This window comes from Odontesthes bonariensis, chromosome 10, assembly GCF_027942865.1.
Source record: "Odontesthes bonariensis isolate fOdoBon6 chromosome 10, fOdoBon6.hap1, whole genome shotgun sequence".
In the NCBI taxonomy this organism is placed as follows: domain Eukaryota; kingdom Metazoa; phylum Chordata; class Actinopteri; order Atheriniformes; family Atherinopsidae; genus Odontesthes; species Odontesthes bonariensis.
Genome location: NC_134515.1, coordinates 11,034,875 through 11,054,360, shown reverse-complemented (window position 1 = coordinate 11,054,360; position 19,486 = coordinate 11,034,875). Strand labels below are relative to the sequence as shown.

Here is a 19,486-nt window from a genome sequence, read left to right as displayed (position 1 = left end):
TACCCAAACTGAAAACCCTGGACACATATACTATTTATGTTAAGTTCTTTGTAGTTGTGCTGCCTTTGATACTGTGAGCCGCACCATCCTTTTTATTAGACTTCGCCACCGAGCTGGTGCCCTCCTGAATTGTTTCAGGTCCTATCTTACGGATAGAGAATTTTTTTATTGGCACAGAGCATCTAAAAGAAATAAACTGACTTATTCCCCAAAGTTTAATTTTAGGTTCGTGTCTTTTTAATCTTTGCCCCTTGGGGATGTCACCAGCAGACCCGGCATAAACATTCATAGTTATGCAGATTACACACAGCTTTATATTTCTGTGTCTCCTGATTTTATCTGAAGAATATTGCCAGAGTGCGACTGCTCCTCTCTGGAGCTCGTGCAGAGACACTGGTCAATGCTTTCAACATGTTAAAATTGATTACTGTAATTTTCTTCTTTCCGGGCTTTCTAAAAACGACAATGATCCATCACAGCTTGTCTGCTGACGACAACTACAAAGGGATTTTAAGATGGACAGTGATTTTAAATTGGACTAGCAAATTGGTGCAGTAGGGAAGTGCAGCTTTTATTATCTTACGCAGCTGGCAAAGGTGAAGTCTTTCCTCGCACATATATGCACTTTGAAAGAGTAATCCACGCCTTCATCACATCTCGGCTGGATTACTGCAATGCACTTTATCTTGGAGTCAGCCAGTCCTCCCTCTCACGTCTCCAGTTAGTCCAAAATGGTGCTGCTCGCCTCATAGGAGCTTCTACTCCAGGATTTGTGCTGGAAGCTCCTCCTACGAGATAAACCAACATTAATTATTAACATTAACATTTGCATTAATAGAAAATCACCACTAAAACCGTCAGATGTCCTACATTTCTAAATCTTCCAGGAGTATTCTTGCAACAACACGAGGAACACCCCTATGTAGTGTCTTACTCTTGGTACATCCCGTGCTCCTTGCTCTATAAGAGCATTGGGACACTCCTTGCTCTGGTTAAAATATCAGACCAGGAAACTGTGTGCAGGTGAGGCAACAAAACAACACATGCATCGAATCCAAACATTCAAATAAATGTCTTTAAAGTACTCTGTGCCATTGTTATGTTTCTTCCACCTGGATTTGGCCATTTACAACATACACTAGAGCAGAGATACTCACTATTTTTTTCACAAGAGCCACATTGGCAGAGCAAAATCAAGGGAAGAGCCACTTTTACCACAACATACTAAAGTCCCCTTTTGCAAATGTGCATTTCTACATATAAAACATCCCACAAAAAAGAAACAACACAGCCAATACATTTTCAATTAAGACCACATTTACCTTAATACTGGGATGAGCGGAAGCTGGCTGCATGTCCTCGACTTTCTTCATGTTGTGTTTGTAGTTTGTTGTTGTAATCATACTGAGACATTCAAGATGGGCATGGTTTTTGTGCTGGTTTTTGCCCTTTTTTAATTAAAAACCGAACCATTGTGCCTACATCTCGCGGTACACCCGACGTTTCCCTGCTCGTCCCCTCTCTAGCGTCTTCATGCTGATTTTCGTTTGGTTTCTGTGCTGGTTTTTGCCCTTTTTTAATTCAAAAACCGATCCATTGTGCCTGCATCTCGTGCATCTCAAGCGGGCTGTGTTGCCAGGTTTAACAGAGCCCCCTTTTGGAAACACCATTAAGCCTTAATTAATACTTAATAAAAATACTTAATACTACAAAAATGCAAACTTAATAAAAATACTTAATACTGTGCAGCATTCGCTGTGTGTTATTTGAAAAAATGTATTGTTATTGTTACCATATTGTTATAAGCTACTATGCGAGTGCGAGCCACCAATTAAAGCTTGAGGAGCCGCACAATGAGTATCTCTGCACTAGAGGGTCAGCTAAAATGATTTAGCTGCTTAAATCAACATAAGCTATGTATTTCAATAAGCTAGCCACGTGGTAAAGATGTAATCATTTTAGCAAAGTTTTCAAACTGTGTGCAACATACTTATGAAAAGGCACGGGGTGACACCATTACAAGCATATTAGAGATAACATAGATGATATAACATTACTTTTGTATCAGCGTTTGTGACTGAAAAATGAAATAAATTATCTCCTTTCTCTCGTAAAGGATGGTCCAGTGTAACCTACGATGCAGGAGATCTCAAACAAAGCTTTGGAGCTTCTTTTATTTTGCATTAGGAGAATTTGAGCAGCTCTTACCACGGCCGTCACTTAGACACTTCTTTAACATTTCGCTCAGTGAGGAAGGTTCCAAAGCAGAATGGATCATTTCACCAGACCACATGGCCAGGTGCATAGAAAAGACAAGAAGTAGAACTGCATATGATTACAAAGGAACAAGCCCTCTCACAAAATAATACAGGGGATAAGGATACCTAGAAATATGGAAACAAGACAACACAAAGACACTTCACACAGAAGAAAGCCGACTATGAAACGGAGGTAAAGAAGACTACAGTTCACAACCTGGCAATATAAAGAGCTAGATTTACACTAAAACAACGACACTAACAACATAAGTAACCTTATAAGGAAAGACAAAGAGGTTGTGTCTAATTTTGCCAGTAAAATTGTCGCCCACATTAAGAGAAAAGGTAAAACGTGCTTTGTTCTAACTCTAAATATTTTGCATGACGACTTTTTAAATCTGAAGGTTTTACAGGGAACGTGTAATTTCACCAGCGACATACTGAATGTCACATCATTTTATGCTTCGTGCAATCTGTTCAGGTGGAGGTGACGGGGCTGAACTCAGTGCTGGTGCAGAACCTCTCATCTCTGTCCAGATACCTGGTTTCAGTTCAGTCTCAATACCCACAAGGACTGTCTGCAGCACTCACCAGCAACGTCACCACATGTAAGACACACAGAGAGGCTTAAAGACTTAGATGCATCAGAACTGTTTCTCTCTACATTAATTATCTCTACATTATATCTCTCCTAGTGAAGGTGCCCTCCCCATCCGACCTAAGGGTCACTAATTTCTCAGACAGTGACATCACCGTGCGCTGGGAGGCTGCAGCTGATGATGTCGTATCTTACCTCATAAAGTGGATTTCTTTAAGTGGAGGAGACCTGAGACAGGTGGGAAGGGGTCATTTGATATTTTTGAGGGCTGATTATTAGAAAATGTGTGTAAAAAGTTGCCATTTTTGTGTGTCTTTAGCTGAGAGTCAATGGAGACGGTGAAGGGGCAATTCTGGAGGGGATAGAAGACGATAAAGAATACCAAATATCTCTGTCTGCACTTTATGGAGACGGAGCTCAGAGTGAAGCTGTGGCTATTCGCTATAGCACCTGTGAGTATGATGCAGGTTTATTTACACTACACATGCTAATTAATAAAATGCTATTAGCAGCACCAGGACGGGATTTAGTGTCCTGCCTTGTCTGGATTATTGTCAGCAGTGCATGAGGACATCAAAATGAACTCGTTCATGAGAGGCATTCACGTTTTCTGTTTAACTGACTAATATAAGCACTAGGGCTGGGAGAGTTAACTCGTAATAATCGCGTTAACGCATCAAGTATAAAAAAAAATTGTGCATTAACGCATGTTTTTATTTTTTAACATTTATTTATTTATTTTTTTTAATTAAAAAAATTTGAGGGCTTTTGTGCCTTTAATGGATAGGAAAGTTCAGAGAGACAGGAAGCAGGGGGCAGAGAGAGGGGGAACGACACGCAGCACAGGGCCGTCCGATGCGGGACTCGAACCAGCTGCAGTGAGGACTATAGCCTCTTGTACAAGGGGCACCTGCTCAACCCATTACGCCACGGACCACCCCTGTTTTATTATTTATTTTATTATTGTAAAAGTCTGTTGTTCACAGGCTTTTATTTTGTAAAAGTCTGTTGCTGTCTGCTGCGGAACCGGAAAACAAAGTAATCGGCGGATCCATCAAACATGGAGAAGGGTACGGAACTTTTACTCGGCCATTTTCATTTTAAAGTTCTTCCAGACGGTGGAGTCGACAGAACCAAAGTCATCTGTAAACACTGCCAAGTTGAATTGTCTTCTCAGCGTAGTAGTTCCAGTCTAAAATATCACTTAAAGGCAAAACACACAACTGATAGCAGCAAGTCATTCAAGGAAACAGACAGTGGAGCGAGGCTTCTACATAAAAACTACAGAAAGATGCTGATGTTAAAAGTGTGTTTGCACAACAAATGTTATGGCACTTTCATTCATATGGCAGCACATTTAAAATAAAACTAAATGCTAAAAGCTATACACTACTTTTGAATTCGTTTTCAGATTTTGCGTACAAATGCGATTAATCGTGATTAATCAGGGAAATCATGTGATTAATTAGATTAAAAAGTTTAATCGTTGCCCAGCCCTAATAAGCACAGCTCTTTCCTGTGGCAATGTTAACAATGAACGCATCTTGCACGCACCCTAAAATCTTTGGAGGAAACCAAAGATTTTGCAAGGATTTCTGCACCCGTCACAGACATAGATACCATATATAAAACTAATGGAACTGTATTGGTGTGTAGTACCACACAGCAACACTCCCACAGCAGACAGCACGGCAGAAACTGACAGAAAGTGGCAAACGAAAACAAAAGAAGGTCTCAGAAGTCATTTATAAAGGAGGGAAATAAGAATGAGGCCTGTCATCTGATATTTAAGGATGTAATAGATTACTTTACACAGCAGAAAGCCAGAAATGAGCACGTCATATCCCAGGTAGGGTAAGGGGGTCTTGCCTAAGGACCCAAACTGGAGGTAGTACCTTTCATGCAGGGGGGAGGTCAGGATTCAAACTTTGCTCACCCACATGAAGGGCAGCAATCTTACCACTACGCTATCCAATCAGACAGCTGTGCGTTCACCAGCTTTGTCCTCGCATGTATCACTCACTGCCACAAAGTATCCGCTGTCGAGCACCAGATTTAGTCTGTTTTTTTATTTTATGTTTGTTCTCCATTTTATCCCATGTTTACGTCTTATTTCTCTGCTTGAACATGTGATCTCTTCCTGTGTTTATTGTGTAAGGAGCACTTTTAAAGTCCTGAACTGTCTAGTTTGCTTTATTTGTTCTGCCTTTGTGCAGAGAGGATTTCCTTTCGTGGAACAAAGCAGATCTTGTGTGCATTGAGAATGCTCATCTCTTCTTCTGTGGTGTTGCAGTGTCTGGCGGAGGTCCTTCTGCTGTGGCCATTTCCGAGGAAACTGCGGTCAGCTTATTGGTCAGCTGGGTGCCTCCCAATGCTCATGTCCTCCAGTACCGTGTGATTTATACGGCACTGACTGGAGCTGAGACTCAGGACGGCACTGTGAGTGGGGGACTGTAACCATAACATCTTATTGCTTTTAATTCTCTTATTGTATCCATTGTGAAGCACTTTGTGAGAGTGCTGTGTTATTTAACTTTAATTACTTACATTTAGCTGCTTTGTTCCTCCTCCTGCGAGACAGAAATCATGGTGTCGTTGAGTGTCTCAGATGAATCCAACGGCTTCAAATTATCCCCATTTGTGATGAGAGCCTTAAAAGACTGGGTTGGTGTTTACAGGTGTTGGTCCCAGGTGCTAATAAGCAGGTGCTGCTTGAGTCACTACAGCCAGATACACGTTACAGCATCTTGGTCACTGCAGAGTATCGCAACAGAGAGGGAGGCAGCGGTTCAACACAAGGCAAAACTGGTGAGTCAAAGACTCACCGGAGATTAAACTTTCACCAAATGGAGACATTTTTAAATCCAGGTTAAAAACATTTCTTTTCTCATGTGTCTATGCATGAAATCTGCACGATATCTTTGAACTTATCTTGACTGTAGCTTGCTTTTAAATTCATTAAAATTATTTTATTTGTTTCTCTTTATATTCTTTTATGTATTTTTAATGCTTCTTCCACTCCCTGCTGCAATGCTTTTATTTTAAGTAAAGCACTTTGAATTGTTTTGTACATGAAATGTGCTATACAAATAAATTTGATTTTGATTTGATTTGATTATACAAAAACACAAATACGATGAAACTTCATGCCTGTAGGATCTTATAGGAAGGTTACTTGGTTCAATGTGGAGCAGAGACTGAAGTGATGTTAGAAGGATAATTGAATTACCAGAGATAGAGATAGAGATAGAGATAGAAGCAGCCATTGTCACAACAGGCGTAAGTGTGCTGTGCTCTACATTTCGGTCATATGTTTGGGTGTATACTGACTGTTTGGAGACAACGAATTAATTTCCCTGTAACACAAGGCTTGTCTGTCCAAAGGAAAAAAACAGCCTAAGTAAGAATCCATCTAATTTAGTTACTTACATTAAGTCATTCAGCAGAAGATTTTATTCAAAGCAACTGCAAGTAAAGGACAATATTCAAGCTCTTGTGTCGCACATGGCTAATTCATTCATGTGAGTATTCAGCTTTGTGTTTAAATACCTTTTGTTCATCTGTGTCTGCAGCCAGTTTGCGGGTGAGCAGCGTAAGCGTGGTCAGGTCAGACCACTCGAGTATTTGTGTGTCCTGGAGGCCGGTGTCTGCTGTTGATGGATATCAAATTGTCATCCAGTCTGTCAAAGGTAATCCGTTGTAACGTCTCCAGAAGTTTACACTTAAAGGGATAGTTCGCCTCTTTTGACATGACGCTGTATGACATCCCATATTAGTAATATCATTTATGAACATTTTCTTACCCCCTGCTGCGTCCTGTGAGCCGAGTTCCAGCCTCGTTTTGGCGCTGACTAAAGTAGTCCAGCTAGTTGGCTGGGGCCACAAAAATAAAGCGTTTTGCTTCTCAAAACAATATGCGTTCAAAAGAGTAATACATTTGCATCACAAAATCGTTCTCCAGGAAAAAGTCAGACCTCACGATCGCTTGGCCCTATTTTCTCTCCCTTCGTATCACTGCGTGCTGTGTAGACCGTGCAGACCGAAGTGCAGACCGAAGTGCAGACCGAAGTGCAGACCTAGCAGTCCCCTGCTTCCGAGCAGCAAACACCATAACAGGCGCGGTAGGCAGTGATAGGCAGAGAAAATAGAGCCAAGCGATCGTGAGGTCTGACTTTTTCCTGGAGAACGATTTTGTGATGCAAATGTATTACTCTTTTGAACGCATATTGTTTTGAGAAGCAAAACGCTTTATTTTTGTGGCCCCAGCCAACTAGCCGGACTACCTTCATCAATGCCAAAACGAGGCTGGAACTCGGCTCACAGGACGCAGCAGGGGGTAAGAAAATGTTCATAAATGATGTTGCTAATATGGGATGTCATACAGCTTCATGTCAAAAGAGGCGAACTATCCCTTTAAATTGTCTGAGATTGAAACCACACTGACTGCAGTTGATTTAACTGTTGGTGTTTATCTATGTGGCTTCTGTGTGTGTGTTATTATATAGACAAGCAAACAAAGCAGGAAGCGGTCGATGAGTCCAGCAGCAGTCACTGCTTCACTGATCTGGAACCCGAGACTCTGTATCGCATCAGCGTGCACTCACTACTCGGCTCGGCGGAGGGCGCCGCTGTCTCCATTCTCCATCCAACAGGTTTGGTGTGATCCTGAATGACAGGAATTGTTTTCCGTGGATAAATTTGTACAACGTGCAACCTTTGTCTATGCTTGAGACACGTTCAAAGGTAAAATAAAACAAGCAAATAAACCAAATGTACAATCAAGTGAATAAAAGTAGAGAAAGTGCATTAGACAATTACAGGTTTTAGTTGAGGGGTTTGAAATCTAATTTCTCAAATGTCCAAAAGGTATAACTGTGGTGATTTGAAGGGATTGCTGTATTTTGCACAAAGAATAAAGTATTTTTTCCGAGATCAGATCCGTCATGTGGAACGTTTAAGTAACAGCCTGATCTGTGGAGCAAGTTCCGTAAAATCCATCCATATGTTGAAGCAAATCTGAAAGGAAACAACTTGTAATTTACCATTACATTACGGTCATTTTGCAGATGCTTTTATCCAAAGCGACTTACAATAAGTGTGTTCAACATCAGTAGGAGAAAGAATTTCAGGTCACAAGAAATCATAAGAGCATTTCCTTCCAAAACCAAACCGCTAAGAGCATAACTAGTGCTAGAGTAAGTGCAATAAGTTAGGTACCGAGATAAATGGGGGAAAAAAAGACAATTTAGGAAACAATTTACCAATAAGGGTTTTATTTATAAAGAGGTACCAATGAGTTCATGCCTTTCTTGAACAGAGGACCACCCAACTCTACTGTATAAAATACGATAATGTTAGCCACAAGCATCACCTGTAATGAACCTCAGGGCAAAATCATAAAGTAGAGAATGGGTGTCCATCGATCACATCACCTCAGTCTTTGACCGACATGAAAACTGCCTCAGAAACTTTTTTCCTGTGGAACAGTTGTTTAATTTCTATAGAAAAAGACAGATTTTTGCCTGAGTCAACACACCATATTATCTTTGAGGGACTTGACTGTAAGTTTTACCATCAATCCAGATGCCAAGATATCTATACACTCCGACTCGCCCTTTTATAAGTCAGTTTGAGGTGAAAATATCAAGATAATTGTAGTTTATGAGGGTGTTATATCAGCTTTCAGGAGAGAAGAACATTGTTTGAAAGCAGTGGCACATGAAGTTTGGATGCTTTCACCGTTACTGTGCCATGATGGATTTTATCTTTGTTTTACAGCCACAGCTCCAGTGAGGATTTCCATCCATCCCCGGCTGTACCCAATCCACAATGAAGGTGACTTTTTGTATCTCACTTGGCTTCATCTTGTTCTTTTTTTTGATACTTTCTTTTTGTTTTTCTTTAGAACATTATGCAAGGGTAAGGGGAGTGGGGGGGAAACAAATAAAAGACAAAAAAGTGAAAAAGAACATGTTGGATCACCATGTTTCTACAGTTTGATCAATTTTCGATGTTAAAGGGGAACTCCGGGGCATTTGAAGCGCATTTCCATTGCTAGAGGTTGTCAAATACTGATAGTAGGACACAGAGAGGTGCAAATCTGCGCTCCCTGTGTGGAGATAGCGCTGTTCGCACACCCTGTCATTCGAGGCTAATACGTGGTGGCTAAGGGGCAAGCGCTAACCCTTCCACGTAAAACAACAACTTGCACGCTACAGAAACGTCACACCACTTTATAAACCATCCGACAATAAAGTCACAAGCCTTACCATCAAAACCATATGCATGGTTCTCACATTACTGGCATGGGGACGTTACAAAACAACTTTATAAACAGCATGTAACTCACCGGCTGGTTGTAGGCTCGCGCATGTGAAAGCCCAAAAGAGTCGATGGAGAATAATCCCATATACAAAACAATTATATTCTCTAGAAAAACTGCGTTCAAGTATTTAAAACATTACAACAATACATGCCCAGTAATATTGTTTTAATGTTTTAAATACTTGAACACAGTTTTTCTAGAGAAGATAATTGTTTTGTATATGGGATTATCGTCCATCGACTCTTTTGGGCTTTCACATGCGCGAGCGTACAACCAACCGGTGAACCATGCATATGGTTTTGATGGTAAGGCTTGTGACTTTATTGTCGGATGGTTTATAAAGTGGTGTGACGTTTCTGCAGTGTGCAAGTTGTTGTTTTACGTGGAAGGGTTAGCTCTTGCCCCTTAGCCACCACGTATTAGCCTCGCATGACAGGCTGAGCGAACAGCGCTATCTCCACACAGGGAGCGCAGATTTGCACCTCTCTGTGTCCTACTATCAGTATTTGACAACCTCTAGCAATGGAAATGCGCTTCAAATGCCCCGGAGTTCCCCTTTAATGTGATTGTCCTTGACCTGTCATTTTTATGTATTCAGTCCATTTCTCCCACTTCCGGCAGTATTGATCTTCTTGAGTCCTTATTTTATAAGTCAGTTGTTCCATAATATGTATTTCGTCCATAACTTTCAACCAATCTTCCTGGGATGGTGGGTCTGTCTTGTACCATTTTCTTGTAATTGACTTTTTACAGGCTACAAACATAATTTTCAATATGTATTTTTTTTTAACCTTTATTTAACCAGAAAAAAAGCCCATTGAGATCAGGATCTCTTTCACAAGGGTGACCTGGCCAAAACGGGTCAGCAGCATGAGACATAACAGCAGCACAGCAGTACGTGTCAAACCAGATTACAAAGAATGACAGGTAGAATAAAACAAACAATTTAGAGATGCAATCATGATTTCATACAGAGACGTGGGAGCTGTAGCACAACCAACAATTTAGGATTTGAAACACAGGCACTGTTCCATGGATTGACGCTGCCTGTCTTTCAGGATAGAGCGGAATGCTCCAAGTGCGACTAGTTCAGAGAGTTTCAGCTCAGTCTGTAAAGTATTCCATGCCAAAGGGGCGGCAAAGCTGAATGCTCTTTTTCCAAATTCGGTCCTTACCCGGGGAGCAGATAAAACAAAGGTCGAACTGGAACGCAAGGCATAACAACTGGTTGTTTTTTGCAATAAAACACACAAATAAGAAGGTGTCAAACCTAAGAGAGTCTTATAAATTAAGTTCAGCCAATGTGCATATCTGCGTGCACTCAGAGAGGGCAAGTTCGATTTCCAGTACAATTCACTATGGTGGGTGAGGCGACTACACCCTGTGACAAATCTCAGTGCCGAATGAAAGACAGTGTCCAGAGACTGGAGACATTTGGATGACACATTCAAATGTATCTATCATCTTTCACCGCAACATTTTCCGTAATAACACCAAGATATAATAATGTACAAGACTTGGATACAACATAGCCCAAAATTCTGCACATGACCAAATGAACATCTTCCCAGAATTTTGTGATTTTAGGACAGAGCCAGAACACATGTGAATCTCCACAGCTTCTCTAACATGGTTGTGGTAATGAAGTATGTTTATTCCTAATTTTGGGTGTTAAAAAAAATCTAATTAAATTTTTCCAGCAATGTAATCTCCAAACACGTGATGATGTTGTTGACTGCTGTGTTTTCCAAATATGTGACCATTCATCATCAGATATGTTCACACCTAGCTCTGTCTGCCACTTCAGTTTTACATATGTCGTTGTATTCCCCTTGCCTCCATTATATGCCCATAAATTGTAGAGATTATTCTGAATTTCTTTGCGTTATAGGGATTTCATCTTGTTCTTAAGTATCACTCTTAAGTATTTTTTGCTGTTTCACATTCAAATTCAAGTGGAAAATGAGCAGAAAAGGTTTTCTGTTAATTGAGAGGTTTTCATGAGGCCCTTTAAAGTTCCGCAACATGTGTTTATTCCATAGATTGGATTAAACACGTGTTAATTTCAGATGAAGAAGATTCAACAGAAAGATGATGTGTACAAAGTCACATCCAAGGCAATGCAGCCATTATTTTCTGACCAAGTTAACTAATGTCTCAACACTGCCCTCTTGTGTTGCAGTCTGTCCTGAAGTCACGATCAGAAACAGCATTGTTAAAGGTGAGAGCTAATACCCAACTTCATTTACCTCCAGGGTTAACACATGACTAAAAAAAAAAAGGAAACTGCCTCCGCATGGTCTGAAAACATGCATCAGACAGTATTTTGTGTGTGTGCTGGTCAGGGTTCAACATGATGGAGGCGTTTGGTCTAACACAGAGAGCTCACTCATCAGTGGAGGGCGTGGCAGCTGAGCCTTTCGTCTTCACCACGCTCCCCACTTACACTCTGTACAGAGATGTGCAACTGACTCAGAGCACCAGGTGAGACACTGTTTTATTCATCTGTCAACAGGTAACATTTCTAATCAAATAATCAAATGTACCACTTTGAACATTTGAAAGTCTAAAGCTAATGTCTTTGCTTAAACTAGAAAGTTTGATCATATAACACTAATTCTGGCCTTTAGGACTGAAATTAAAGTTAATGCACACGCATCTAGTGGGATGACGTCATCGCCGCGCGCCGCTGCAGCACAGCTCATTTACTCCGTGCTCTGTGACGGTCGGCTAACTTCACACAGAGTTTGCTGCTGCTAGCTTTGTGCAACTTGGCAGGATATTTATCAGATTGTGACGACGTGGACGACGACTTTGGCTGTGTTAGAAACCGCATTCTACATACTACATACTTGCAAACTGCATACTTCCATACTGCATACTCATCAATCAGACAGTATGCAGAGCGTTTACCCACAATGCATTTCGCTCCTGCCCGAGCCGAAATCAGCCGGCCTGAAGCTGATTTCGGCTCGGCTCGGTAATCTTTAGCAACATTTGCAACATTTTCAGGCGAGAAAGTAGTCGTTTAGGTCCCCAACGTGTTGAAAATCTGACAAAATACCGGCTATTTACAATTTTGTTCCTAATCTTGGGTAGTTTGAGTATGAGTAGTAACCTCATGATGCATACCCAACATTTCGGCCAATCTAGTATGCATCCGGGAACTTCTCGCTTACTCAAACTGGCGTACCAACTCAAAAAGTTAGTATGAGTAGTAGGAGAAGTATGTGGTTTCGAACACAGCATTTGAGTACGATGGACGTCCTTACCGGAGTGAATGAGTTGTGCTGCAGCGGCGTGTCGATGATATCATCCCAGTAGACGCATGTGTAGAAAGCCCCGGATAACAACAACACGGCAGCTCTGAGCTAACAGTGCAACAGTACACGTTCATTCATTCATTGGTCTTAAAGTTTTGGTGAAATAAAGACAGATAATGCCTTATTTAGAGGCTGTAGCCCTTTTTCCATCAGATTCTGTGGCGAATTAAAAGTTATATCGCATTACTTTGTTGCGATATAAGATGCGTTCGGTTGGTTTTCCATCAAACACGACGATTCTAGCGAAATAAAATGACATCACCGGAACGTGCTGATGCGCATTATTCTGACTCGACCAGATGATTTTCCATTACAAAAGTGGCGAATTGTAGCGAATTAGAATGCTCGGTAGCGGGAATTTAATTGCTCGCGCTGTTATTGTCAGCCTCCTGTTATAACAGTTGCTATAACTTTCAAGGCTACGTACCTTTTCACCACCGGCTTTCGTTTTATTTATTAGGCTAGTTACTTATTTAGAGTTATGGACCGTAGGATAGGACTAAACATGCTGCTAGTGCTGCTGTCAGCTTATAATTGCCGTCAGAAATTTAAGAAGGAGGATCCTTCATCCGCAGGATCCGCAGCATAATTAATTCTCGCCTCGCTCTCATCGATGAGAGCGAGGCGAGAATTAATTATGCTGCTTCAGGACCTCCCGAATTGTGTTTAAAAAAAGCAGAGTCTCTGCTCTCGACCAGTTGTTTCTTTTATCATCGGACATTGTTGTTACTAGTTGTTGCTGCTGTTTTGATACCGACAGGATAGGTGAAATGGGGCGGCTGAGCGGCTCAACAACAACATTCGAATCCTCGCGCTTTACCAATACCATCTGCGCATGCGTGGCTAGTCTGAATCGCATTAACCTTTTCCATCACTTCTGTAGCGATACAACTTAGCCCTGAACCACCTATTTCGAGCGAATTGATTTAATGCGACAAAACAGGCGTTCTAGCGATTTAACCGTTTTTCCATCACATGTATCGCACTAACTTCTGATGCGCATCAAATTAAAGCGAATCATGTCGTTGATGGAAAAAGGGCTTGTATTGCCCTGTTCTCTCCCGTTATATGGATATACGGCGATCTCCAATGATCTAAATATCTTCCGAAAATGAACATAGATGAATGTATTTTATGCCAGAAATAAGGTCCAGGTTTAAAAAAAAAAACTTAAAAAAAAACTGAATTTCCCCTTTAAGGACTTGCGTGATCTTGCACCCCCTTATTTATCTGATCTCATTACTTTGTATGTGAAAACGTGCCCTCTTTGCTCTCTCAGATCCATTATTCAGTTCACAAAAACATTTGGCTTTAGGGCATTTTCCTTTTGTGTCTCTAAACTCTGGAGTAGCCTCTCATTACATCTTTAAATCAAGATCAAAAACACACCTTTACTGATTCTATTACGCGTACCTTTGAAACTAAAACCCCAGTTTGATTCAACTCCCATAACTAAAAATGCTCAAAAAGGTGTTTTTGATCAAAATTTCTTACTGTTATAATACCTAATTTTATTCTTTTTTTGTTTGTTTTTCTGTTGTTATTAATTTGTATTATTCACATGCTCATTTATTTGTATTGCACATTTCATGTACAAAACAATTCAAAGTGCTTCACATAGAATAAAAGCATTGCAGCAGGGAGTGTAAGAAGCATTAAAAATACATAAAAGAATATAAAGAGAAACAAATAAAATAATTTAAATGAATTTAAAAACAAGCAACAGTCCCGATAAATTAAAATAAATCGTGTATATTTAAATCATTGTACAGTGTATTGGGACCATGCTGTAGGTGACTCTGGTGATTTATACAAAAATTTATTATTTTGTTGTTACACAACCTCCTGCAGCTGTGCAGAGGCTATTGCGTCCCAAACTGCGGAGCAATGAATTGAGTAAATCAAACACCGATCAGTGTTGGTCCTTTCACATCTTTTGTCACATTATAGAGATGCGAAGAAGAAACATGAACAAGGAGAATGTGCTCAATCCCAGGCAGAACATGCTGATCTACCTTTGATTAAAAAATAGAAATTGACATCAGTCCTTCAGTCTTAATACTCTGTTTCGTCTCCTTTTTCCCAGATTTATTCACCCTGCGGGTTTCTCTCCAGAGCACACCATCAGCATCACCTTCCGCCTGTTGCAGGACACGCACAGAGAGCCCTTCGCTCTCTGGCAGCTCACCGATAATGACTTCCGGCCAAGAATGGGAGTGGTGATTAACCGTGAGTATAATTTCTACAACTCTTCCAGTCTTAGCAACTTTATAATCCCTTTGGAATCGATATCTTCCCCTGATGTTCTGCGTCTTTGTTGCCGTCAGTAAATTCCATAAAAAGACCAAAGTGTCTGTCTCGTCCTTCTAAGTTTCCAAACTATATTTTCTAAGAAAGGCCGTGGGTGGCAACAGGTGGTTTGATTCTTGCACGCACTTCAGACTTGATTGTTACGAAACTACAAAATATATGTAGTTTTTTTCCAACAAAAAATATGAACAAAACAATAACTAAAAATCTCTTACAACTTAGATGAAAAACGAAAGTTAACTTAATCTGATTTTACAGGCTCAAAAAGTGGTCAAAAAATCATTTTACCAAAACCTCCCGTCTTCACACCGGACATTTGACAAACAAAAAGCTCCTCCAACACGCCCCCCCGTGTGTTCTTAATCTCTCTAATTAATGGGAGGGTCTAAAAGCTACCAAAATAATCTGAACAATTTCATATATAAAAATGAATTACAGATTTTGATTCCAAACTAACTAAAGTATGTTCTAACTGCCCAAAGAAAACTAAATTGATAGAACTTATGATTTACAAACATAAATGGCCACAACAGTGTCTCTTAAAATGTTGCAGGTGGGAATCTTAGTATTTTTAGTATCCTTGGTTTGTGTCTGTATCCTTGTCTGTTACAGTAGAGAACAAAATGCATGGAACAAAAACAGGGAAATTAAGCGCTTTATTGGTATTCAAGTAATATGTCAGCGTGTGTTTTGTAGTGTATGAACAACAGTGGAGTTCTGTGGCTCGGAAAAATAAGATATAAGCATATTCAGTACTCATGAGAACTAAATGTTGGTTGGATATCAGAATAAAAATGTGCTCATTCACGTGGAAACCGTACAGTACGCTACTCAAGTCCAGTCTAACAGGTGTAATGTCACGTGTAGGAGGACCCAGGTGCAGAGACAGATGGGAAACCGGAGGTAGACAAAATTTAGACTGATTTATTAAAGCTAAACACGATGAAAAACTAAACCCAGGAGCTGACAAATCCGACGAGGAACAAGAGCAAACTGGGGAAACGAAGCCAAGCAGTAGTAGCAGCAAAGACGACCTGAAGAGAACAGAGGATCTGGCCAAGAGCGAATGAAACCGGGAGTTTAAATACAGAGGAGGGTGATTGTTAAAGGAGACAACTGAGGGAAATAAGACGGGTGAAGGGAGTGGAGCTGACGACTGAAGAGACTGAAGAGAGACGACACAGAAAAAAAACACAAAAAGACACAGATCGTGAAATTTAAAGCAGTTTTCTCCTCTTGCTTGGGCTTTTGTAGGTTTTTTGGGGTTTTTTTTGGAAGACATAAGGTGAGAAATGACTAAAGATGGCTGGATGTGTTTGTGTTTTCCACAGCGTCTACCAAACATCTGCTGTACTTCAGTCTGGACTACAGGGGAGAGGTCCAAGAGCTGACCTTTGATCAGCCGCAGGTCCACAAGCTGTTCTATGGTAGTTTTCACAAGGTGAGAAAGAAAAGGACCATTTCAGCTTCATTGTCATTAATTGGAAGATTAAACAGTTATGGCCTCGTCCTCATCTACCTTTTTGCACCCTGAATTAAATGGTGGTAAAAGGAAAAAGAAGAAGGTGTAAAAGTAGTCGATCTGCAGCTGAAACGAGATGTTGATCATCTTTGGCTCAAACAGCAGTCATTCCTGGTCTAATATGATTAAACTGGGATGTCTCTTTTCCCCCACATCATTCATGGCTGTTTTATGTGTTAATCGTTTCCCTCTCTTCTGACTGACAGGTTCACCTGTCTGTTAGCCAGGTGAGCGTCTCCCTGTCTGTGGACTGCCAGCATGTGGGGGAGCGGCCGGCCCGCCCTCTCGGCAGCCTGCCGACCGATGGGTTTGAGATGTTGGGAAAACTGACAAAGACCCGAGGACCCAACAGTGGATCAGCTCCAGTAATTTTTAATCTTTTCTTTCAGTGCAGACTTGGTTTATGAATGGTCTGGATACTCTGTCATTGACTTAATTCAATTCAATTCAATTCATTTTTATTTATAACGCGCCAAATACAACAAATGTCATCTCAAGGCACTTAAATAATAAAGTCCAATTCAAGCCAATTGGAATTCAATTCATTGTAATCATAATTATTTTCAAAATAATCCAATTCATTCATATAGAGCCAATTCAAAAACAATTTCCTAGCTAAGGAAACCAACAGATTGCACAGAAACTCGTCTTCAGTCCAATCTCCCGTCCTAAGCGTGCCTGAGGCGACTGTGGAGAGGAACGACTCTCTTTGAACAGGAAGAAACCTCTGGCAGAACCAGAACCAGGAAGGGTGGCCATCCGCCTCCACCAGCTGGGGTTTGAGAAGACAGAAAAGAGGGAAACAACCACTGTAACACCATTCAAAGGATACCTGTTGGAACAGGGAAACACGAGTTAATGACCACAATAATGTCACATGTACATACTATCATTTGAGAAATTAAACGGGGGAAAAAGAGAGTAAAGTGAGGAAATGTGTGACAGATGAGCTCCCCAGCAGTCTGGGCCTATAGCAGCTTAACTATGGGATGTTTCAGGATCACCTGAGCCATCCCTAACTATAAGCTTTATCAGAAAGGAAAGTTTTAAGTCTGGTCTTAAAAGTGGAAAGGGTGTCTGCTTCCCGGACATTTACTGGCAGCTTATTCCACAAGAGAGGGGCCTGATAACTGAAGGGTCTGCCTCCCATTCTACTTTTAGGGGCCTGATAACTGAAGGCTCTGCCTCCCATTCTGCTTTTAGGGGCCTGATAACTGAAGGCTCTGCCTCCCATTCTGCTTTTAGGGGCCTGATAACTGAAGGCTCTGCCTCCCATTTTACTTTTAGGGGCCTGATAACTGAAGGCTCTGCCTCCCATTCTTCTTTTAGGGGCCTGATAACTGGAGGCTCTGCCTCCCAATCTACTTTTAGGGGCCTGATAACTGAAGGCTCTGCCTCCCATTCTGCTTTTAGGGGCCTGATAACTGAAGGGTCTGCCTCCCATTTTACTTTTAGGGGCCTGATAACTGAAGGCTCTGCCTCCCATTCTTCTTTTAGGGGCCTGATAACTGGAGGCTCTGCCTCCCATTCTACTTTTAGGGGCCTGATAACTGAAGGCTCTGCCTCCCATTCTGCTTTTAGGGGCCTGATAACTGAAGGCTCTGCCTCCCAATCTACTTTTAGGGGCCTGATAACTGAAGGCTCTGCCTCCCATTCTGCTTTTAGGGGCCTGATAACTGAAGGCTCTGCCTCCCATTCTACTTTTAGGGGCCTGATAACTGAAGGCTCTGCCTCCCATTCTGCTTTTAGGGGCCTGATAACTGAAGGCTCTGCCTCCCAATCTACTTTTAGGGGCCTGATAACTGAAGGGTCTGCCTCCCATTCTACTTTTAGGGGCCTGATAACTGGAGGCTCTGCCTCCCAATCTACTTTTAGGGGCCTGATAACTGAAGGCTCTGCCTCCCATTCTGCTTTTAGGGGCCTGATAACTGAAGGCTCTGCCTCCCAATCTACTTTTAGGGGCCTGATAACTGAAGGGTCTGCCTCCCATTTTACTTTTAGGGGCCTGATAACTGAAGGCTCTGCCTCCCATTCTTCTTTTAGGGGCCTGATAACTGGAGGCTCCGCCTCCCAATCTACTTTTAGGGGCCTGATAACTGAAGGCTCTGCCTCCCATTCTGCTTTTAGGGGCCTGATAACTGAAGGCTCTGCCTCCCATTCTACTTTTAGGGGCCTGATAACTGAAGGCTCTGCCTTCCATTCTGCTTTTAGGGGCCTGATAACTGAAGGCTCTGCCTCCCATTCTGCTTTTAGGGGCCTGATAATTGAAGGCTCTGCCTCCCATTCTGCTTTTAGGGGCCTGATAATTGAAGGCTCTGCCTCCCATTCTGCTTTTAGGGGCCTGATAACTGAAGGCTCTGCCTCCCATTCTACTTTTAGGGGCCTGATAATTGAAGGCTCTGCCTCCCATTCTGCTTTTAGGGGCCTGATAATTGAAGGCTCTGCCTCCCATTCTACTTTTAGGGGCCTGATAACTGAAGGTTCTGCTTCCAATTCTACTTTTAGGGGCCTGATAATTGAAGGCTCTGCCTCCCATTCTGCTTTTAGGGGCCTGATAATTGAAGGCTCTGCCTCCCATTCTGCTTTTAGGGGCCTGATAATTGAAGGCTCTGCCTCCCATTCTGCTTTTAGGGGCCTGATAATTGAAGGCTCTGCCTCCCATTCTACTTTTAGGGGCCTGATAATTGAAGGCTCTGCCTCCCATTCTGCTTTTAGGGGCCTGATAATTGAAGGCTCTGCCTCCCATTCTGCTTTTAGGGGCCTGATAATTGAAGGCTCTGCCTCCCATTCTGCTTTTAGGGGCCTGATAATTGAAGGTTCTGCTTCCAATTCTACTTTTAGGGGCCTGATAACTGAAGGCCCATCACCCATCTTCTCCTCGATTGTGTTCTGACTCCCCCTTTCCCCCCAGTCCTCCCCACCCCTTTCCTTCCCTTCATCTCCCTCTCGCCTCCCTCCCCTTCCCCTCCCCTTCCCCCTTGAAAGGCTGTTAGGCGCTCCTTCTGCACTCAGCACTGCAGATGAGGCCTCCGCCTCCCCCACAGTCTGCCAGGCCTCTCTCTCTCCTTCAGACTCCCCCACCTCTCCTCTCCTCTCCTCTCCTCTCCTCTCCTCTCCTGCCCTCCCCTCCCTCCCACTCCTTACAACAGC

General features: G+C 41.9%; 1 protein-coding gene across 2 annotated transcripts in view; it reads left to right on the top strand.

Annotated features, from left to right (window-relative positions):
• slc35h1 (solute carrier family 35 member H1) overlaps positions 1-19,486 on the top strand; it is an 81,686-nt gene that overhangs the window by 44,296 nt on the left and 17,904 nt on the right. For both annotated transcript variants that reach the window (XM_075476236.1, XM_075476234.1), the window contains 13 exons: positions 2,740-2,866; positions 2,954-3,093; positions 3,176-3,308; positions 5,150-5,295; positions 5,535-5,664; positions 6,429-6,545; positions 7,362-7,508; positions 8,635-8,691; positions 11,364-11,402; positions 11,527-11,665; positions 14,591-14,733; positions 16,146-16,255; positions 16,543-16,701. In XM_075476236.1, coding sequence (XP_075332351.1) covers positions 2,740-2,866; positions 2,954-3,093; positions 3,176-3,308; positions 5,150-5,295; positions 5,535-5,664; positions 6,429-6,545; positions 7,362-7,508; positions 8,635-8,691; positions 11,364-11,402; positions 11,527-11,665; positions 14,591-14,733; positions 16,146-16,255; positions 16,543-16,701 — 1,587 coding nt within the window. The remainder of the gene's footprint in view (positions 1-2,739; positions 2,867-2,953; positions 3,094-3,175; positions 3,309-5,149; positions 5,296-5,534; positions 5,665-6,428; positions 6,546-7,361; positions 7,509-8,634; positions 8,692-11,363; positions 11,403-11,526; positions 11,666-14,590; positions 14,734-16,145; positions 16,256-16,542; positions 16,702-19,486) is intronic.